Here is a 19,564-nt window from a genome sequence, read left to right on the forward strand (position 1 = left end):
TATATATATATATATTAGGAGAAATTATCTCACTTCTGACGTAATTCACTAGATAGCTATATATTGTTTTCGAAAGATCTGTTTCTTTTGTCTACGCTTGTACTTTCTTTTAACTTTTTCTTTCCATTTTTCCTTCTGAATTTATAAATCTATTTCGTTTTGAATGCAGCAGCCACAAGAAAATCTCTGAAATGTTTTCAGTATAACTTATACGCGTGTAAAGAGCGCGTGAAATGTTCGCACTATCATATTGATCGAAAACAAATTGTCAAATTCGAATTCGACGATTGGATTGAGTTGTTAAAAATGGAGTTGAACGAGAGACTGATTAGACTAGGCTTTTAACTCCACGTGCTGCTAAAGTCGTATGAAACGCAGATCTCTGTGAATTTTTGGCAGCGTTCCCTTCTCTCGCCTCACCTCCCCCAGTCAGTTTTCCATAATGAACACGTGCAGAGAGCGCAGACTCGTTTCTTGTCGTACGAAGGTGTATACAGGGCTTTCGTTCGGGAGGCCTTCAGTGTGACGTTCAATTCCGCGGATGGGCTATTGCGTAGCTTCGACAGCACGAAACACCCACGCTTTCGGAACGCTTTTGAAACGGCCGCTTTTCCGTTTGGCACGGCAAAGACTTCGACTCGACGAAGTCTTACGAGAGCACTCCCGGATTCGGATCTGTTTGTGTCGCTTTTATAATCTTTTTCTTAATTATTCGATGGTAAAAGTCGTTCTAAATTTACTGATTAAAATTCTTATGCAGTTTTCGATTCGCATCCAGTGGCTTCAGCTGACTCAATTTCCGAGTCAATATGAATCAACGCCGTTTTTTCTATTCGTATTTTAATAAAATCGTACTCTCTTTCGATGGGGATATGTGGATTAACAATTAAGGGAAACTAAGCGCAAGTTTCTGGAAAGTTTAATGGCAATACGATATATTGTTTAATGACAATAGGATACAATGATTGAATCTTTGATTATTAAGGGTTTTTTACCTTGTAAAAATGCTTTTTATAGACAAGTATACGCTATTTAAATCTCTTTAAAAAGATATTTAAATATCTTTTCATTTAATTTAGAAAGAATGAACGTCATGGTATTTTTTAGATTCATAGTCTTTTTTCCTAAAATCTTGTTTCTCAAAATTGTCATAATCATTAATGCTTCTTTTAAAATCATGGATTTTTATCTCTTACGCCTATTACAGTTGATATACATACATCAAGGTTCGATGATACGGTTGTATGTGATTAAACTGTAATTATATCAGCCGAATTATAAATACGAAAATAAGATAGAAATTAAAACTATACAAGAAGGGAGGGAGGGACAGAGATCTTTTTAAGGTATAAAATTCTTTTATTTAACATACATTCAACTTGTATATATGAAAAACGCTTAGAATCTCATTTAAGTTATGCATTACACATTTCGTCGTATCTTTAGATCTAAGAGAGATATGCAAGTGTTCTGTTTGCAATGACTCATTCTGTATATATTGCTTGCTGAAATTTAGAAATTTGCAATAGAAAATATTGAGAGTAAATAATTGATTGATAAGGCTGTCGTTGCTGTGTTAATTTATAATCGTTATTAACATAGAAATAATAAATATTTGGCAGAGATATATGTCATTGAAAAGTATTTCCCATTTTGTTTGGATATATTTCAAATAAGCACTTTCACACATATCTCTCGGTGTAAAAAATTATCATTAACAATTTATTCTAAATAAAATCATATGGGGAGTGATCGCAATGTATAATAATTGGAATATTTTCTCAAAATTAACATTGGGCAATATGAAACAAAATATATATTTCGAGTATTTTAATAAATCTAAATTATGCAAACAAAATACTGCATCGCGTATCATTCTTTTTTTATATAAAGAATAGGAAGCAAGCACGCGAAATAGAATTTCTTTAAAAGTTTATGTCGTTAAAGAAGGATTTTCTTATCTTTTATAACACAAATAGTTGGACATTTCACTTCGATCTTATTATCTCGCTTTATCTGCTTTTTTATTTTAGCGAGATTTTTCGGTAAAATTTGTTGCTTTGTTCCGAATTAACGATATTCTGATTTGATCAGTGCGAGAGTATTTTTAAATGGAACGTTGCGACTAACTTGACGCTGCATAGCTTTCCATTTTTATCTCTGAAAGTCAATTAAGGAAGTAATTTAGGGAACGTTCGACTGACTAAATATCTAAATCCGAGAAAGACTTGCACGATTATCGTTTTCTAAATAATTGATAACCGATCCGGGAGGACTAATAACATACTGATAAATGATATATTAAACGCATATTTCGAAATTCATGTATCACGAATTGCAAAAAAGCTATATTATGCGCGGTTATTTATACAGCGGCCAGAGAACTCGTGCTCGTAATTTTGTTGGTGAATGACAAGCGAGTCTATCGGTGCTTGTTGCACGGCGTTTGCCTTCGCATTTCGAGCATCTCGAGATGATTTTAAAAAGGCATGCAGAGAGAAAAGAGCCGCGCTATACATACGTGCAATACAACTAAATTATATATATATATATTTTTTATTACATTTAAAAAAAAAAAAATACGCAATCGGTTTTATTTATTGTGATCCTTTTAGAATGCATTTGAGTAATTAAAAGTGATCTCTTCATTAGAGAGATAGTCCTTTTTTTAATATCTTCTATTGGATTAATTCTACGAAAAGAACTGTTTACCGCTATTATCTACCGTAAAAATAAAAAACAATTTTATTTCGTATACTTAATTATTATGTACTTAGTTCTTTTTATAAAATTATCGTAAATTAACGTGCGATTAAAAAACTTGAATTACACGAAATGCCTTTTGTGTGTGTGTGAAATTAAAGTGCAAGATCACACTTGTAACACAAAACTGAAATTTTATTTCACATATTACACTCAATAAAATGTATCGACATCTTGAAAAAGAAAAACGACGAATTTGAATATGAAAAAAAAAAAAATTATTTTTTATATGAATCACGGTTTGAATGAGGAAGATTAGAGGCCTATCTCCCCTCTCTACCCTCTTTCTGTTTTTCTCTTTAGAGAAAATAGATATAATTATATAGATAAATAGATACAATTTTTATTTGAGAAAATACGATATGTGTTAACTGAGGTGGATCAAAGAATCTAAAACTTCAAAATCGCGATTATACTTGCAGGCTGAAGACTTTTACGAGAGCTCTCTCTCTCTCTCTTTATTTTACCTCTATTTTAAAGAATCGATAAGAGATTGTGTGAACGAGAAAAAAAACCGATCCGTTTTTATCAGGTTCCTCTAACATGGGTGCACGCTGGTAAATGGAATGATGTCAGAGCACGGATATGTCTTGGCTTTTATTTCCGAAGCGATCGATATCCTCGAATCAATACGATTGTACAGAGAGTCTTTCACTAAACGCGATTCTTTGAGCCACGAATTTTTTAGACATTTAGTGCAAAATGCGCTTACTTGAGTGAGAAAGAAAAAAAGAGAGACTCTTTCTCTATATATTATTATATACTTTCAGCCTCCACTTAGAAATTTGTATATCCCATATGAATGCATGTGCATTTAAAAACTTTCTTATCATTATATGGAGGCACGAGTTTGATAACGATTTAATGATTATTTTGACTATTTTGGCGCTGAGAAATAACGAGTGAGAAAATCACAATAATTTTTATAACACTTTGGTGCTATACTATTGTGTCGTAAAATGATAGAATGCTCTGTAAACTTTGAAAATGTAAGAGAACTAGACTAGATTAGATTGAAACTAAACTGGATTGAAAGAAGATTAAGATTAAACTAAATTGAAACTACTGATCAAAACTAAAACTTGTTATAAACGCGAATATTTTGCTTTCTAATTCGAGATTCTTTCATTAACGGTATATCAGAAACTCTTGATAAATACATAAAAAAAAGTATAATGCTGGGGAATCAAGTGAAAGTATAAAGTTTAGTATTATCATATATTATCAATGTTACATAATATTTTATCTTTCCTGCCTTCTAGGCACTATAAATTTTTAGCTTTGGTTGGTTTAGGGCAGATTTATATAATGATATGTAAAAGAAATTTAAAGTGAATTTATAAGTAAGATGTTAATGGAATTGTGTTAATGTAAATGAGAATAATTTTATTGAATTCAATAATTCAAAAATTCTTATTATTGAATAAAATAGATTGTCTTTTTTAATACTTTACAATCTTTTCTTACAATCAAAAAAAAAAAAAAATATGAAAAAAAAAAACAAAATAAATAGTTATTGATAAATAGCTTCTCTTCCTCTCTTACATATATAAACACTTATACACAGAAAATTGAAGAAAAAAATATAACGTAGATCATAGTTGATTTTTATATATAAAAGCAGAAATTTTTTTAAATAAAAGAGAAAAAAGGGGCCCATATATTATACATTAAAATGAATATTTAAAAAGTTAGTTATAGTAATATACATGTATATATTTTTTATATCAAAAAGGGATTCCTAAAAAAGATTCTATGGCATTTACTGAGAATTAAGCATATTCTCTTATTGTCGAGCACTATCAATATTTTTACGAGAAAATTTCTGTCAAATGTATTAAAAAGAAAGATATATAGCTCGTGACTACTATTCTCTGCATATTCTTTTAAAGGTCTCTCTTTATTGGGAACGTTACCTCACATACAATTTAGATTGAAATGCCACTGTACTGTATTATACAGCCTTCAATATTGAACCAGCGACCTTTAAAATTTCGCTGTTTTACTATCAATCTATTAATCTAAATATTTTAAATAACTCATCTAATAACAATATTTTATTTCATGTAACATGAATATGTGAAATTTACCCTAAAGCTAAAGTATAATAACATATAAACCGAGAAGAAGCCGAGAATATCTGTATTGAATGCATGCACGGGCAAAGTGTGCGGACACGCGCGTGTGTTTCTTCGTGTCGTATATGACATGTCGATGAAGCCCTCGGAGGACTAAAAGGGAATAAAAAACAAACAAAAAAAATGAGGCAACACGGCTCCCGACGCGTCCGCCCTCGTCTTGTTTCTCACGGTAACGAGATCCCGAGCGATCCTGAGTTGGTGGCGGTAACCCTACGTTCGGACCGATCAGCTGATGCCGCCGCCACCCCCAAGGGTTATTCGGATGCTGACGAAAGCATTACCGAAATACTTATGCCGAGTGACGACGCTGCCACTACCATCGCTGCGCGCGATCATCTGCGCTGTCTTAATGAACGACGTACGAGGTCCGAAAGGTATTTTTTTTATCAATATCCATCGCGCGAGGAAAAAAGATTTCTTGCTGTCGCAGCGAAACTGTGTCCGTTACTATTTGTTCGATGTGAAGAAGTGACTCGACTTTATTACGATAACCGATTATTTATTCGATATTTTATATATAGCGAAATCTCCTATTGGTAGAATAGAAAAATCTGGAGCAAAACTCTTGTTTATAAGAAATATTTATGAAGTCCAACTTCGTAAAAAAAAAAAAAAAAAAAAAAAAAAAAAAAAAAAAAAAAAAAAAAAAAAAAAACAGATAAAATAAAGATAAAATAAAGCTTATTTCTGTTGAGAAAAAATCAAAATTTTCTCGCTTTCTACAGCTTTATTCTCAAAAATCTTATCAATTTTTCCGCTAAAATTAGAAATATCTATAAATTAAACGAAAAAAATATATATACATGTATATGTTTTTATTAATATTATATATATATATATATTTATTTATTTATTTATTTAATATATATATAAGATAAAAAATAAGATTATAAATTAGCGAAAAAACTGCATGTATTAATTTATATGTGTAATATTTTCTATATGAAATAAAAAAGGAAAATCTTTAATATTTAAAAGCTATTATGACGGAAAAAATTTCTTAATTTGATGTATTTCAACGTACGAACTCTCGATATGATACGTCTCTAAAAGTAAAGGACTAAAGAAAAAGAGAATTTAATTTTCAACATCTGACGACAGAGTCTTTATGGCATCAAGAGTCGAGTGTATCCTGCTTATAAAATCGATATGATAGTGCGAACTGCGTCGAAAGATACTAGATGTTATAATTAATTGATAACAAAATTCATAAATTGCTAACGATTGACTATAGAGTCGGTTCCAGCGATTGCGAACCTTCCGGAACCTTTCCCGGGAATTCGGCCGGCAGTTCATCAAACAGCAGCCTATCGACTAGGAGTCTGGATAGTCCCAGTACCAGCCTGGAGCAGGTACATCCCACCACATCGGCGGCAAACGCTTCAACTTCGTGGGACAGTGACGTCGATGTCGAGGCTGATCCGCCGGATTGGAGCCAGGCTGTCAGCGAGGACGTTCTCACACAACTCAGCAATTCAGAGAAAAAGAGACAGGATGTTATTAACGGTGAGTAATCATTTTGTTCTAAAATTGCCCCGATATAAGAGGTCGCATTAATAAAGTATCTGCAAAATCTTTTTTTCTTTTTTTTTCCAGAATTATTTCACACCGAACGTTCCCACGTTCGCGCGTTGAAAGTGCTTTCGCACGTCTTCCACAAACCTTTGTTGGAGTCCCAAGTGCTGCCGTTGGATCAGATTCAGCTGCTTTTCTCCAACTTGGACGAGATGTTGATGATCCATTCGCGCTTCAACCAGTCGATGAAACGAAAGAAGAAGGAGAACCCATGTGTAGGCGACGTGGGTGAACTTCTGCTAGAGATGTTTGACGGTGAGGCCGGCGAGGCGTTTGAGAAGGCTGCGTCGACTTACTGCGCTAAGCAACAAGTTGCCTTGGACGCTTTGCGCGATCGTCGACGCAAGGATTCCAAGCTGAACGCTTTCCTGAACGAGGTGGAAGCGAATCCATTGTGCCGCCGGCTTCAGTTGAAAGATCACATACTCACCGGTATGCTGCGACTCACCAAGTACCCGTTGCTATTCGAAAACCTTGCCAAGTACACGCCTGACAGTAACGAGAAAGAAAAGGCGGCCGTGTTACGAAGTCTCGAACGCAGTAAAGAGATCCTGAGTCGCGTTAACCAGGCGGTGAAGGAGGCTGAGGACTATCAGCGACTTGTAGACATCCAACGAACGATCGATCGATCGGCCTTTGACAAGTTCGATCACCCGACCGTACAGGAGTTCAAGCATCTCGACATCACGAAGCGCAAATTGATTTACGAGGGACCGCTGCAGTGGCGACGCACCGAACCGAATCGATCGATGCCGAATCGCTCGGTGCCAAAACCGGTAGATCTGCATGTAGTTCTGCTCGATGATACAATCTTCTTCCTACATCGACAAGACGACAAATATCTGCTTAAGTTTATTAACACGACCAACCAGGCAGGCAATTCCGTGCTCAGTCCAATCGTCAAGCTGTCCACTGTACTCGTACGCCACAATGCCGCCGAGAAGGACTCTCTCTATCTGGTTAATACGTCGCAGAACGGCGCGCAAATGTACAATCTAGTGGCGCCGTCTTCCGCGGAGCGCAAGCTCTGGTGTAAACACATCTCCGAAGCCGTGGAAGCTTACAAGGCGCGCGATCGCCAAGGAAGAAGACCAACGCCGCCTACTATGCTCCCGGAGGAACCGACGCACGCGATGGAAGACGGATCGCCTTCAGAAGCAGACAGCGTAATTGTTGAGAAGGCTCAATCACAGAATAGAGAATCGAGGGAGCTTGGACAAAACGCTGCTGCCGGTATGCAGGAGCATGATGAGGAGACACCGGAAAACACCACTACTACGGAAACTCCCACGATCGAACAAACGCAACAACGGACGCAACAGCAATCGACTGTTGAATCGCCCATGACAGGTTGTATTCCGAGTAAAACATAGTTTATAGCCGCAGACATTAACCTTTAGACCGCCGGAACGCCACTATAGTGGCGCGAGTTCTCAACGGTGCCTTTATATTGAATATCTTTGATATATATGCATTTTTTTCTAAGGAATTTTTACACTTTTTTTCCCGGCGGTCTAAAGGTTAATTCATGAGCTGAAGGAACAATATTTGACACATTTCATTATACACATATTCTTTCACACATTTATATTATATTTAATGCGTATTGTGTGACATTTGCACGTCACATAGTTTATTTATTTTGGAATGTATAATAGAAAGAATGATTTTCAATCAAATATATCTGCAATATGGAATCAGAACTTTTAAACATGAATTATAGTTAATGTCCATATGTATAATACACATCTAACAAAACATTTTCTAGTAGTTTATAATAATAATAATAATAATAAAATTAAATCATTTTTAAGATGGTTCATATTTTTTTTTCTACATGTAGGTGTAGCGGAGCCCTTACGAATGGTCACATGCACTCAGCTCTCATTGATAGATCCATTGGAAGTTCATGTAGAGGTACCACCGGTGCATATTGCAGAACCGGTCCTTACACCAATAGGTACAAGTTTCTTTTTTTAATGTAATTTTAAATTATTTTATTTTATTTTATTTTAACCGTTTTAAAACAAATTATTAAATACTGCTGACATTTTACATGAAATTTTTACCAAATTTGAATGATATTGCAAAAGTTATTGCACTTATATATACTTTCATATAATAATTGTGGTATCGAGTATACTGTATAACCGATATATATAACAATTAATAATTTTTAACATAAAATCTCTTAGAAAAAATTTGCACAGTTTTGTGATTTCACTGAAACAAGACACAATTTAATAGCAAAAAAAAAATATATGGACGTTTGACATTTTCCAGAATGTCTGAGGCGTAAGGACGAAATAATCAAACAGGCTCTACTTGAGAAGCACATATTAATGGCAGATATATTAAATATTCCTAAAGAAGATTTCGAGCATGTGGCAGACATAGCATCTGAACCATCCGCTGAGAAAGAACCCGCTGAACTTATACTTGCTGCTATTAGCCAAAGTATTATTAAGAGGCAAACTCTTTTTTTAAAGTTTTAATACTTATAAAATAACTATTTTGAAGAGAAATATATATTTTTCTAAACAAAATATTCAAGTTTGACTTGATATATTATTGAAAGCAGAAATATATAAAAAATGATAAATTTGAAGAAGATTTTTGAAAATTGACCAACTTTTATTTATTTGATTTAAAATGCACAAAAAAAATATAATTTTATACTAAAGCAAATGGATAGCATATACTAATAGTATTACTAATACATCCAACTAATAGTATTTATTTCTCAATAATTTATATGAAAAAAGGGAGAATAAAAAAAAATGTAAACACGCTACATATATTAACATTTTACTTTCTCCTACAGCGGATCATCTAGTGGGAATGTTGAATTCTGCATTAAATGTAAGCGAAACGGAAACGATATTTGCATCGTGTGGAGCATCGGCATTATCGTCTCCCGCTGCATGCGAAGCTACCGGTTGTCCCACGCTACGAAACCATTCGCATTCTCAACAATCGATCATGGGGATGATGCAGCCAATTTGTCATTATCTTACGTCCCAGCTTTCGCAACTGTCACAACTCCTGGTAAGTATGCCGTAAAAATATTCTATTTTCTTCATTCTCGTTATCTTCACTTATCTAACATCTTCAGAATACTAACACTACATTTGCCTCTGACCAGACAAGAAACGATAGGCTTCACGATTGTAGTTGGAATTCTGTCGTTCTTTTAGATAAATGAAGGTAAAATGATACATTATACCTTCCATTATACCTTTCACTATATCTATTATTCTTAAAGAGTGACATATGATATAAAATTATCATTTATACATGCTTTATCATTTTTTTATGTGTGATTTTTTCACGAAATTAAAAATTATATAAACTAAGAATAAACTAATGTTTGTCTCCTGTTTTGAAGTGTTCTGTTATCTACATAATAATAAAATTCATTTAAAATAATGCTAATAACTATGAAACAATTATGAAGCAAATTTACTTTCTCTGATCCAAACACTTTACTTTGCAAGAGAGCAAAAAGAAAGACAAGCTACATTGTCAATATTTGATCCAACTTTTATGTACAAAGATAATTTATACACACATTTGTGACTCTATTACCGCTTTTTATAAACTCTTGATATTATGTAAAATGTAAATTTTTTTTTTTCCAAACTAATTATATATATATAATTTTTTACAAATAGTTTAATTTTGTTTCATCGAGAAAGAAAGAGAGAGAGAGAGAGAGAGAAAGAGAGAGAGAGAATGTGTGTGTGTTTCTGTCTAAAAAAATAAATTTCCAAAATCTTTGTATATTATCTCTGTTCTTTAGCAAAATTTTGATTATCTTTTATATCTTTCTATTTTAGAGCATTTTTTATTTGTGTGTAGGCATTTTCTTTTTTCTTTCAAAACTTGGATACACATTTAATTATGAAAAATAGCAAGAAAACACAACTAAGATAAACAGAGTTTATCTCTAGTTTCGTGTTTTTCAACATTTTACTAAATTTGATGTGTCAACTTTTGATGTACTCTTTATAGATAGAGACACAAAACATATGTTCTGCGTTACATTCAGGCTATTATCAAATATTAATATAATGATTTTCTTATCTTTCTATTAAAATATATTTTCATAATGTTAAGTCCACGAAATTTCTAAGAAAAAAATTATGATGCGAAAAATTTCTAGATGCGGAAAATATATTGATAACCAATTATTTAAAAATGAATAATTCCATTTTTAGCTTTATTTGAAAAATACAATAGATCTTTTTTGCGCTAACTTAATAGATTACAACTAATAATTATGACATCTATTTTATATTACATTTATATAACTTTTTTTGGAGAGATATATTTATTTTTTAAATCTATTTCACAAATTAAAGTAATTTTATCAGCAAACAGTAATAATAGATAATCAACATTTATGTGAATTTAATTGCTCATTTGCGCTTTTGCTCGCTATTTCCTCGCTTTTCACATCATAATCTGAAATGATTGATAAGTGCAGCTAAATCTTGAAATATACTTATAAACATGCTCGATTTTGAAAAAGAATATTAGACAGAGGAAGTAAGCTGAACGAAATTCTCTCTGCGAATAAAATTTAAATTTATTAGCATGACAAGATTAAATATGAAAGACTTCTGTATATTGTTATTTTTCTTTCTCTTTCTTCTGTTATGTAAATTGCGTATATAAAGGACTCGTCTACTTACATAAAATCTTTGCTACTATATGGAACACTAATCATTTTTAATGCTAAGACACAAAAACCATTAGAAATGCGATACTATTGCATATGTATAAAATATTTAATAACATTATTGGATAATATTTTATTATTATTATTATTATTATTATTATTATTATTATTATTTTTAATAAACTTATTTTATAGATATAATAATTAATTAAATCTATTGATATATTAATTTATAAGTTTCAGATGTATTATATTTAAAGACGCTACCTCTTTCGAAATCACGATAACCTTATAATATATTTTCAACATCGATGAAGCAATTGTGAATGAAGCAATTACTGATATCATGTGAAGCAGTTTGCCTTTTACGAGCGTCACAAAGCGACAAACAAACGATCGCAATCAATGACCTTTCGTCATCTCATATAATACATATATATACATATTTTCTTTACACTTGAAATGTTAAATCTTTTGATTCTTGAATTTTTCATTTGTAAAATTTTTAAACTTCATGCTTTTATATGAAAATTCCATATCTTTTTTTATTACCGCTAATTTTCCATATAAATATCATATTAATATTAATTTAGGAATTTGCCAGAACTCTATAAAATGTGATAAGAATAATTATTTTTTTACACAAACATATAACTATCTAACTATCATATGATTCGTTTCTCTTAATTTACATTAAAAATTAAAACTCTGGCAAAAATAAAACTTTAATATGAATAGAAAATTTCGAAAATTTCGTGTTTTTAATAATATAAAAATATATTGCTAATAACTATGAAACAATTATAAAGCAAATTTACTTTCTCTGATCTTCAGAGAATCAGATATAAAGATAATCAAAAACACTTTACTTTGCAAGAGAGCAAAAAGAAAGACAAGCTACATTGTCAATATTTGATCCAACTTTTATGTACAAAGATAATTTATACACACATTTGTGACTCTATTACCGCTTTTTATAAACTCTTGATATTATGTAAAATGTAAATTTTTTTTTTTCCAAACTAATTATATATATATAATTTTTTACAAATAGTTTAATTTTGTTTCATCGAGAAAGAAAGAGAGAGAGAGAGAGAGAGAGAGAGAAAGAGAGAGAGAGATTATGTGTAATTTTTTCACGAAATTAAAAATTATATAAACTAAGAATAAACTAATGTTTATCTCCTGTTTTGAAGTGTTCTGTTATCTACATAATAATAAAATTCATTTAAAATAATGCTAATAACTATGAAACAATTATGAAGCAAATTTACTTTCTCTGATCCAAACACTTTACTTTGCAAGAGAGCAAAAAGAAAGACAAGCTACATTGTCAATATTTGATCCAACTTTTATGTACAAAGATAATTTATACACACATTTGTGACTCTATTACCGCTTTTTATAAACTCTTGATATTATGTAAAATGTAAATTTTTTTTTTTCCAAACTAATTATATATATATAATTTTTTACAAATAGTTTAATTTTGTTTCATCGAGAAAGAAAGAGAGAGAGAGAGAGAGAGAAAGAGAGAGAGAGAATGTGTGTGTGTTTCTGTCTAAAAAAATAAATTTCCAAAATCTTTGTATATTATCTCTGTTCTTTAGCAAAATTTTGATTATCTTTTATATCTTTCTATTTTAGAGCATTTTTTATTTGTGTGTAGGCATTTTCTTTTTTCTTTCAAAACTTGGATACACATTTAATTATGAAAAATAGCAAGAAAACACAACTAAGATAAACAGAGTTTATCTCTAGTTTCGTGTTTTTCAACATTTTACTAAATTTGAGTGAATTGCAGGAAATCATAAAGGAGAGAGAAGAAGAACGGGAAAAATTACGAAAAGAATTGCGTAGAAGTAGAGAACGTATACATGCACTTGACACCGACGTACAGCGCCGTGAATTTTCAGAAGTGATAACCACGACAACACACACGCAAACAGCAACTGGTTAGTCCTCTATTTATTTTAATTTTACCTCTACACAATTATTTTAATATATTTATATAATAACTTTATAAAAATATGACAGGTATTTCAAAAATACATAGTCTATCTTTCTCTCCATAATTTGCTCATGTAACGAGATGCTTGCAATATGTTTAAAAGAAGATGCATTTAAATAATTGTAAAGTAGTCCAATAATGTATATTATTTTGTTTTTACAGATGACGTCGTGCATCAAGATAGTTGCACCGATGACATCATTCGCGATGTAAGAAAGATTTTCTAACTTTATTATACTTTATTATATATTCATTAATATTGGGTTGAACAGAAAGTTCGTTCCGTTTTTTCCTAACAGATTAAGACTCAAAAAACGGCACGAACTTTCCGTTCAACCTAATATATATGTGTTGCATTAAATTGCATTTTTATATTCATTACTCTCAATGAATTAACAAATTACAATGTATTTTTTAAGTATTATTTATATAAAGTGTATAGAAATTGTTTCTAAAATTATTCTCAAAATTATTTTTTAATACGTTATTATTTAATAAACAATATAAAACTACTCTGTTTCATCAAAGTTATTATATTCAAAGTTAATGGTAATGGAAATGGCTAGAAATATTATTGAGCCTTTTCAGAGATACCTTTCAATTGTCATCTTTTAATTACCTTTAAATTATTGTGTATCCTATATTTATATCTATTTTATATAACTTTCGAATTATGTAATATTTATAATTATATGATATTTTTCGTTATTTGGTTTTTTATGTAATTTTTAGAGAGTTTTATACAGCGTTTTCAAACTATTTCGCAATAATGTTTCCATTGATTTATTGGAATCCGCCATGAAATTACATGTAATTATTACGATAATCAATATAAAAAATTAAAAAATCGCAATATATTTAAAAAAATGTTGCATATTGTGCGTTATGTGCTTGAAAAATATTGAATTGATGACTTATTTATCGAATTATGTAGGCAAGCCCATGTCATTATTCGACTTAGTTTTGTGATTTACCCTCTTATCGTGTTGATCTTTCTTCTTAATTATTCAGAATAGACAACACTTTCAAAATCGTAATTAATGATAACAAGGGCATCTCTTGCTGCACAAAGTTTACGCGATATCATCTCAATTTATCGTCGAATAATGAGATAAATGGCTAAAGTTATACCCCCCACAGCTCGATATCTCTAATCTTGAATAGTTTCGGTGTGTCTGTCAATTTATCAGCATCTCTCTTTCTTTCTCTCGTTATTATACATATGCTCATTCGAAAATGGGCATTTTAAAGTTTTACAAGGCTCCCGGATTGAAGGCGGGACAGCTGAAGAGCAAACTACACAAGGTGTCGGAAATCGAGACTTCGGTGACCGATCTTGAGACAGAATTGTGTTATTACGTAGAGATCACCGAGCCGCTCCGGGAAGAAGAGATTAGGATATTAAAATGGATCTTGTCACCTCCCTTCGAACGAGAATGCTTGCAATATGACAGTGTATTCAATAATATTCAAGATGATGCTGTTGTTATTGAAATTGGACCCAGGTAAAAAATTTACACATCTAATATCTCTCTAATTGTACTTTTTTTATTTCTGCTCTATAAAAATTAATTCTTTATGATTTGTAATAAAACAATTTTCTATCGTTATAGGTTGAACTTCTCAACAGCATTTTCCACTAATGTAGTGTCCATTTGTAAATCTGTGAAATTGAATAAAGTCACGAGAATAGAAGTGTCAATTAGATATTGTATCAAATTTAAAGGGCTTGTCGATAAGAAAGTAGAAAATGACGTATGTGTATATTCTTTATATTGACTCAACTATCAGTGATTTTCATTGATATGATTAAAACTATTAAATTTATTTAATATATAAAACAATCTCTATATTTTCTTTGTAAAATAACACTGCACATATTATTCCACAGATTGTAGAGATATTGGGAGATAAAATGACAGAATGTAGATACGTAAAACCTGTTGAAACATTTGATCATGGCTTTAGGCCAGAGAAATGGTTTGAAGTTGACCTAATTAAAAAAGGCAGGAAAGCTTTGGAAGAAGTTAATTTGAAATTGGGTAAGTGCTTGTAAGTGTGTGTAATTAAAGAAAATTAACTTTAGACTTTTACAACTTTTCTTTTGATTAAAAGTAAGAACATAGATATTCAGTATATATCTTTTAAAGTAAAATTTGACAAATGTGTAATAATTATCAAAATCTAGAAGCTCAAGAGTGAGCAAGACAAATATCAGAATTCAAATTCTCATTTCAATTCCCATGAATAATTTCTAATACTAGAGTATGACAAAATCAAATCAATAAATCACTTAAATTTTTTACTATTAACGTTTGATAGTATAAATAGGTAAAATATATCGAAAATTTTCGTTTTAACTGTTCTTCATTACTAAATGCATGTATAATCAATCTATATATGTCCTAGATTTCCAGCAAAAGTTGAGCTTAGTAATTAATCAAATCTATTTAGACAGCCATTAATTCATGAACTATCCTCCCTCTGTAAAGAAAGAATTTATTCTATCTGATATGAAACAAAATGAGATACAAAAAAGTAATTTATTTCTACCATCACACAACATACGCGCATAATCTGATTTTATAATCCAATGTGGCTGCAGTGAGAGCCCAAGAATCTTAGACATCAGAGACATATGAAAGAACTTCTTACGCAGTAAACAATAGGCGAATCGATTGATCACACTTGAGCAATTTCGAAAAGGTAGATTAGGTCAAAACGAATGATCAATATTATTTTGCAGGCTTGGCATTTGACGACTGGGATTTAGACTTTTATACCAAATTATTTCTTGAGAAATTAAAGCGTAATCCAACAAGCGTAGAATGTTTTGACCTTGCCCAATCTAACAGTGAACATAGTCGTCATTGGTTCTTTAAGGGACGTATTATTTTGGATGGTAAAGAAGAAGAAAAATCCTTGATTGACATGATTATGGACACACAAAATTACTCAAATTCGAACAATGTAATTAAATTTAGCGATAACAGCAGTGCTATAGAAGGATTTCAAGTCCCTGTCCTGTGTCCTGTAGAAACTCACAAATGTAGCAATTTTCATCTGGAAGATATGAAGCAGCATCTCATTTTTACAGCGGAGACACACAACTTTCCAACTGGTGTGGCACCTTTCAGGTAAATTTACACAATGAATAAGTAAACTTTCAAGAGTTAAACTAGAAGATGTCTTATAATCTTAAATTATATGTATATGTATTATGTTTTTACATCTTTTTTTTAAAATTGTATATGAACTTTAAACCATTCAAGTACTGATGCAGAATGTTGATAACAAATTTGAAATACAATTGGAATAGTCTAAATCTGAGGTATAATATATATAATATGTCTTCTTATTCTAATTTATAATCTTGAGTCAATTTCTGGAATTCTTTATTTTTTTTCTTTTTCTTTATTTGTTATATATTAGCTATTTAGCTTATTTCATGAATGATTATTTTATTTAAATTTATATCGAAAAGGTAGATTAGGTCAAAACGAATGATCGACCTCTATGATTAGTCTGTAACATTCTTAATTTTTTATATCTCTATATATTTTTTATATTACGTTTTGTAACATACTTTATGTTAACAGGAGTTCGTCGATGCACGCGGAGAAACGATTGGAGATTCAAATACGGAAAATCTTAAGCTTCAAGCGGAAACCGAGATGATGGGCGACAGCGTTGGCTGAAACGCAGCTGAAAAAACGTTCCGTCGATCATATCCTTTTGTTGATAACAAATTTGAAATACAATTGGAATAGTCTAAATCTGAGGTATAATATATATAATATGTCTTCTTATTCTAATTTATAATCTTGAGTCAATTTCTGGAATTCTTTATTTTTTTTCTTTTTCTTTATTTGTTATATATTAGCTATTTAGCTTATTTCATGAATGATTATTTTATTTAAATTTATATATTAACGTTTGATAGTATAAATAGGTAAAATATATCGAAAATTTTCGTTTTAACTGTTCTTCATTACTAAATGCATGTATAATCAATCTATATATGTCCTAGATTTCCAGCAAAAGTTGAGCTTAGTAATTAATCAAATCTATTTAGACAGCCATTAATTCATGAACTATCCTCCCTCTGTAAAGAAAGAATTTATTCTATCTGATATGAAACAAAATGAGATACAAAAAAGTAATTTATTTCTACCATCACACAACATACGCGCATAATCTGATTTTATAATCCAATGTGGCTGCAGTGAGAGCCCAAGAATCTTAGACATCAGAGACATATGAAAGAACTTCTTACGCAGTAAACAATAGGCGAATCGATTGATCACACTTGAGCAATTTCGAAAAGGTAGATTAGGTCAAAACGAATGATTGACCTCTATGATTAGTCTGTGACATTCTTAATTTTTTATATCTCTATATATTTTTTATATTACGTTTTGTAACATACTTTATGTTAACAGGAGTTCGTCGATGCACGCGGAGAAACGATTGGAGATTCGAATACGGAAAATCTTAAGCTTCAAGCGGAAACCGAGATGATGGGCGACAGCGTTGGCTGAAACGCAGCTGAAAAAACGTTCCGTCGATCATATCCTTTTTGATCTTGGTGCATTTCATGAGCGGTGCTGGAACGTTCTCGTATACCGAAAGAGATCAGAATTATTTGTAGAAAAAAAACTGAAAAACGCGCGAACGATACATATATACGTGTGTGAGACATATAATTCTTTACTGTGGATAATAATGCTACGTATATACAGAAGAGAGAAACAAGTCGTCATTAGCTGTTTTATTTATCTGATAAAATTTTTGGGAAAAACATTTGATAATATTTGATTATATGATAACATATATTTATATACTGTAACTTTTTTCAATTAATAGAAATTCGATGCATAATGTTATGGAATACGATATGTACTACAAATCTGAGTTCACAGATTATCTCTTTTTCTAGATGATCTTTTTTATTACTTTGTAAAACACCGAAAACATATGTCGCATATTTCTTATGCAATGTGATTTTTCATGTCCTGCCAAATTTGTATAGATTGTTCACATATAAAGTTCCTTCAAGATAATCTTACAGAAGAAAATTGTTTGCTGATGTGTATACCGAACAATATCGGCTTAACTCAGATTATTAAACACGATTATATATATGTGAGTAATATAATTATTATTAATAATATAATATAATGATTATATTAAATATCATGTTTCATGAATCGTATATCTTTTTAACAATAAATATCGATTAATTAAGATATTATATATACTACCCATGCTTTTTTTTGTTAAATTTTTCAAAAGTTTTTATCAAAATAAAACAGCTGATAAACTTTTGTTTCATTCCTGTATTCACCAAAATATGGATCGATGATTTTGCCAAAGATTTTATGTAAATAGATTTACATAATCTGCATTAATCTATCAGACGCAACTTTTTGTACATCATCGTGTTGTTATTTTGCGAACTGCGAGTCCTGTATATTATTATTATTATTATATTATATTATATATTATTATTATTAATATTATTATTATTATTTAAGAAGCCCGGTTTATATGTAAATGCAAAAACGGATAACGAAGTTATGCGCGAAAAATTTGTACACTTTAATTATTATTAATTATAACTATTGTTAATTTCTTTGAATTTTTCGTGCATATATCAATGTTGCAACATATAAATCTGGATTCCACTCATTATTTCAAAAAATAGTAAAATGGAAATTATATATGATAGCTTGTGAATATTCGATTCTTTATACCAGAAATATAGAAAAATCCTTTTGCGAGATATTAAGAGAAATTACATAAAAAATGCGATTTTCTCACATTCTTACAAAATTGTGCATTAAAAAGCTACTGTTTACAAATGGTGATCATAAGATGTATGTTAACAATTCGATACTCACATATAGAATATCTATAAAAGAACTGGATAGAAAAAAGTCTTGAGACGATCAACTTGTTACACATAATAAAAAAAATTGTGGATCAAAATTTTGCACGATTTACAGCTTCCACAATTCGTTAAATATCTGAGCAAAACACTAGAAATTGTTTTAGCATCTAAGATTTTATGGATTTTTGAGAAATCTGCTTTGTCTAAAAATCTAGGAATTTAAAATCCAAGGATACGAGGATTCTAAAATATAAGACTCCAAGAATCTACAAATATAAACATACAATTTTTTTATAAAGTAGACGGTAGTTTACGTACTTAAATAAATTTCGTACACACATATACCACGCTCGTGTGAATTCATGCAGGATGTCTCAAAATGTGTCTCAGATATGTATCACTAGCATAATCTTCTCTCGTTTTTTATTCATTTTACGATTTTAGAAATTATTTTTTTTTAATGAAGATTTAAATTTTTTTAAGATAATTAAATACTT

The 19,564-nt window shown here is 30.7% G+C and overlaps 2 protein-coding genes across 6 annotated transcripts in view; both read left to right on the forward strand.

Moving 5' to 3' along the window:
• The window catches only part of LOC115244221 (rho guanine nucleotide exchange factor 11), a 38,431-nt gene extending 18,885 nt beyond the window's left edge, over positions 1-19,546 (forward strand). The window contains exons 20-28 of one of the 4 annotated variants that reach the window (XR_003885334.1): positions 6,139-6,410; positions 6,501-7,829; positions 8,323-8,439; positions 8,763-8,936; positions 9,304-9,527; positions 12,968-13,118; positions 13,337-13,383; positions 15,780-15,880; positions 16,659-16,737. Coding sequence is in view for 3 of the 4 variants with exons in the window: in XM_029821688.1 (XP_029677548.1) it covers positions 6,139-6,410; positions 6,501-7,829; positions 8,323-8,439; positions 8,763-8,936; positions 9,304-9,527; positions 12,968-13,118; positions 13,337-13,383; positions 16,774-16,872 (2,413 nt within the window). In the remaining variant the exon portion in view is untranslated. Of the gene's footprint in view, positions 1-6,138; positions 6,411-6,500; positions 7,830-8,322; positions 8,440-8,762; positions 8,937-9,303; positions 9,528-12,967; positions 13,119-13,336; positions 13,384-15,779; positions 15,894-16,658; positions 16,738-16,773; positions 16,907-17,616 lie in introns of those variants that run through there. The other 3 variants (XM_029821688.1, XM_029821689.1, XM_029821690.1) reach the window with 3 other exon arrangements.
• Positions 14,100-19,564, forward strand: part of LOC115244223 (phosphoribosylformylglycinamidine synthase) — a 12,210-nt gene continuing 6,745 nt past the window's right edge. For both annotated transcript variants that reach the window (XM_029821693.1, XM_029821692.1), the window contains exons 1-4: positions 14,100-14,679; positions 14,788-14,929; positions 15,066-15,216; positions 15,921-16,311. In XM_029821693.1, coding sequence (XP_029677553.1) covers positions 14,411-14,679; positions 14,788-14,929; positions 15,066-15,216; positions 15,921-16,311 — 953 coding nt within the window. In that variant the 5' untranslated portion in view covers positions 14,100-14,410. The remainder of the gene's footprint in view (positions 14,680-14,787; positions 14,930-15,065; positions 15,217-15,920; positions 16,312-19,564) is intronic.

Source organism: Formica exsecta, unplaced genomic scaffold, assembly GCF_003651465.1.
Source record: "Formica exsecta isolate Colony F162 unplaced genomic scaffold, ASM365146v1 scaffold80, whole genome shotgun sequence".
Classification (NCBI taxonomy): domain Eukaryota; kingdom Metazoa; phylum Arthropoda; class Insecta; order Hymenoptera; family Formicidae; genus Formica; species Formica exsecta.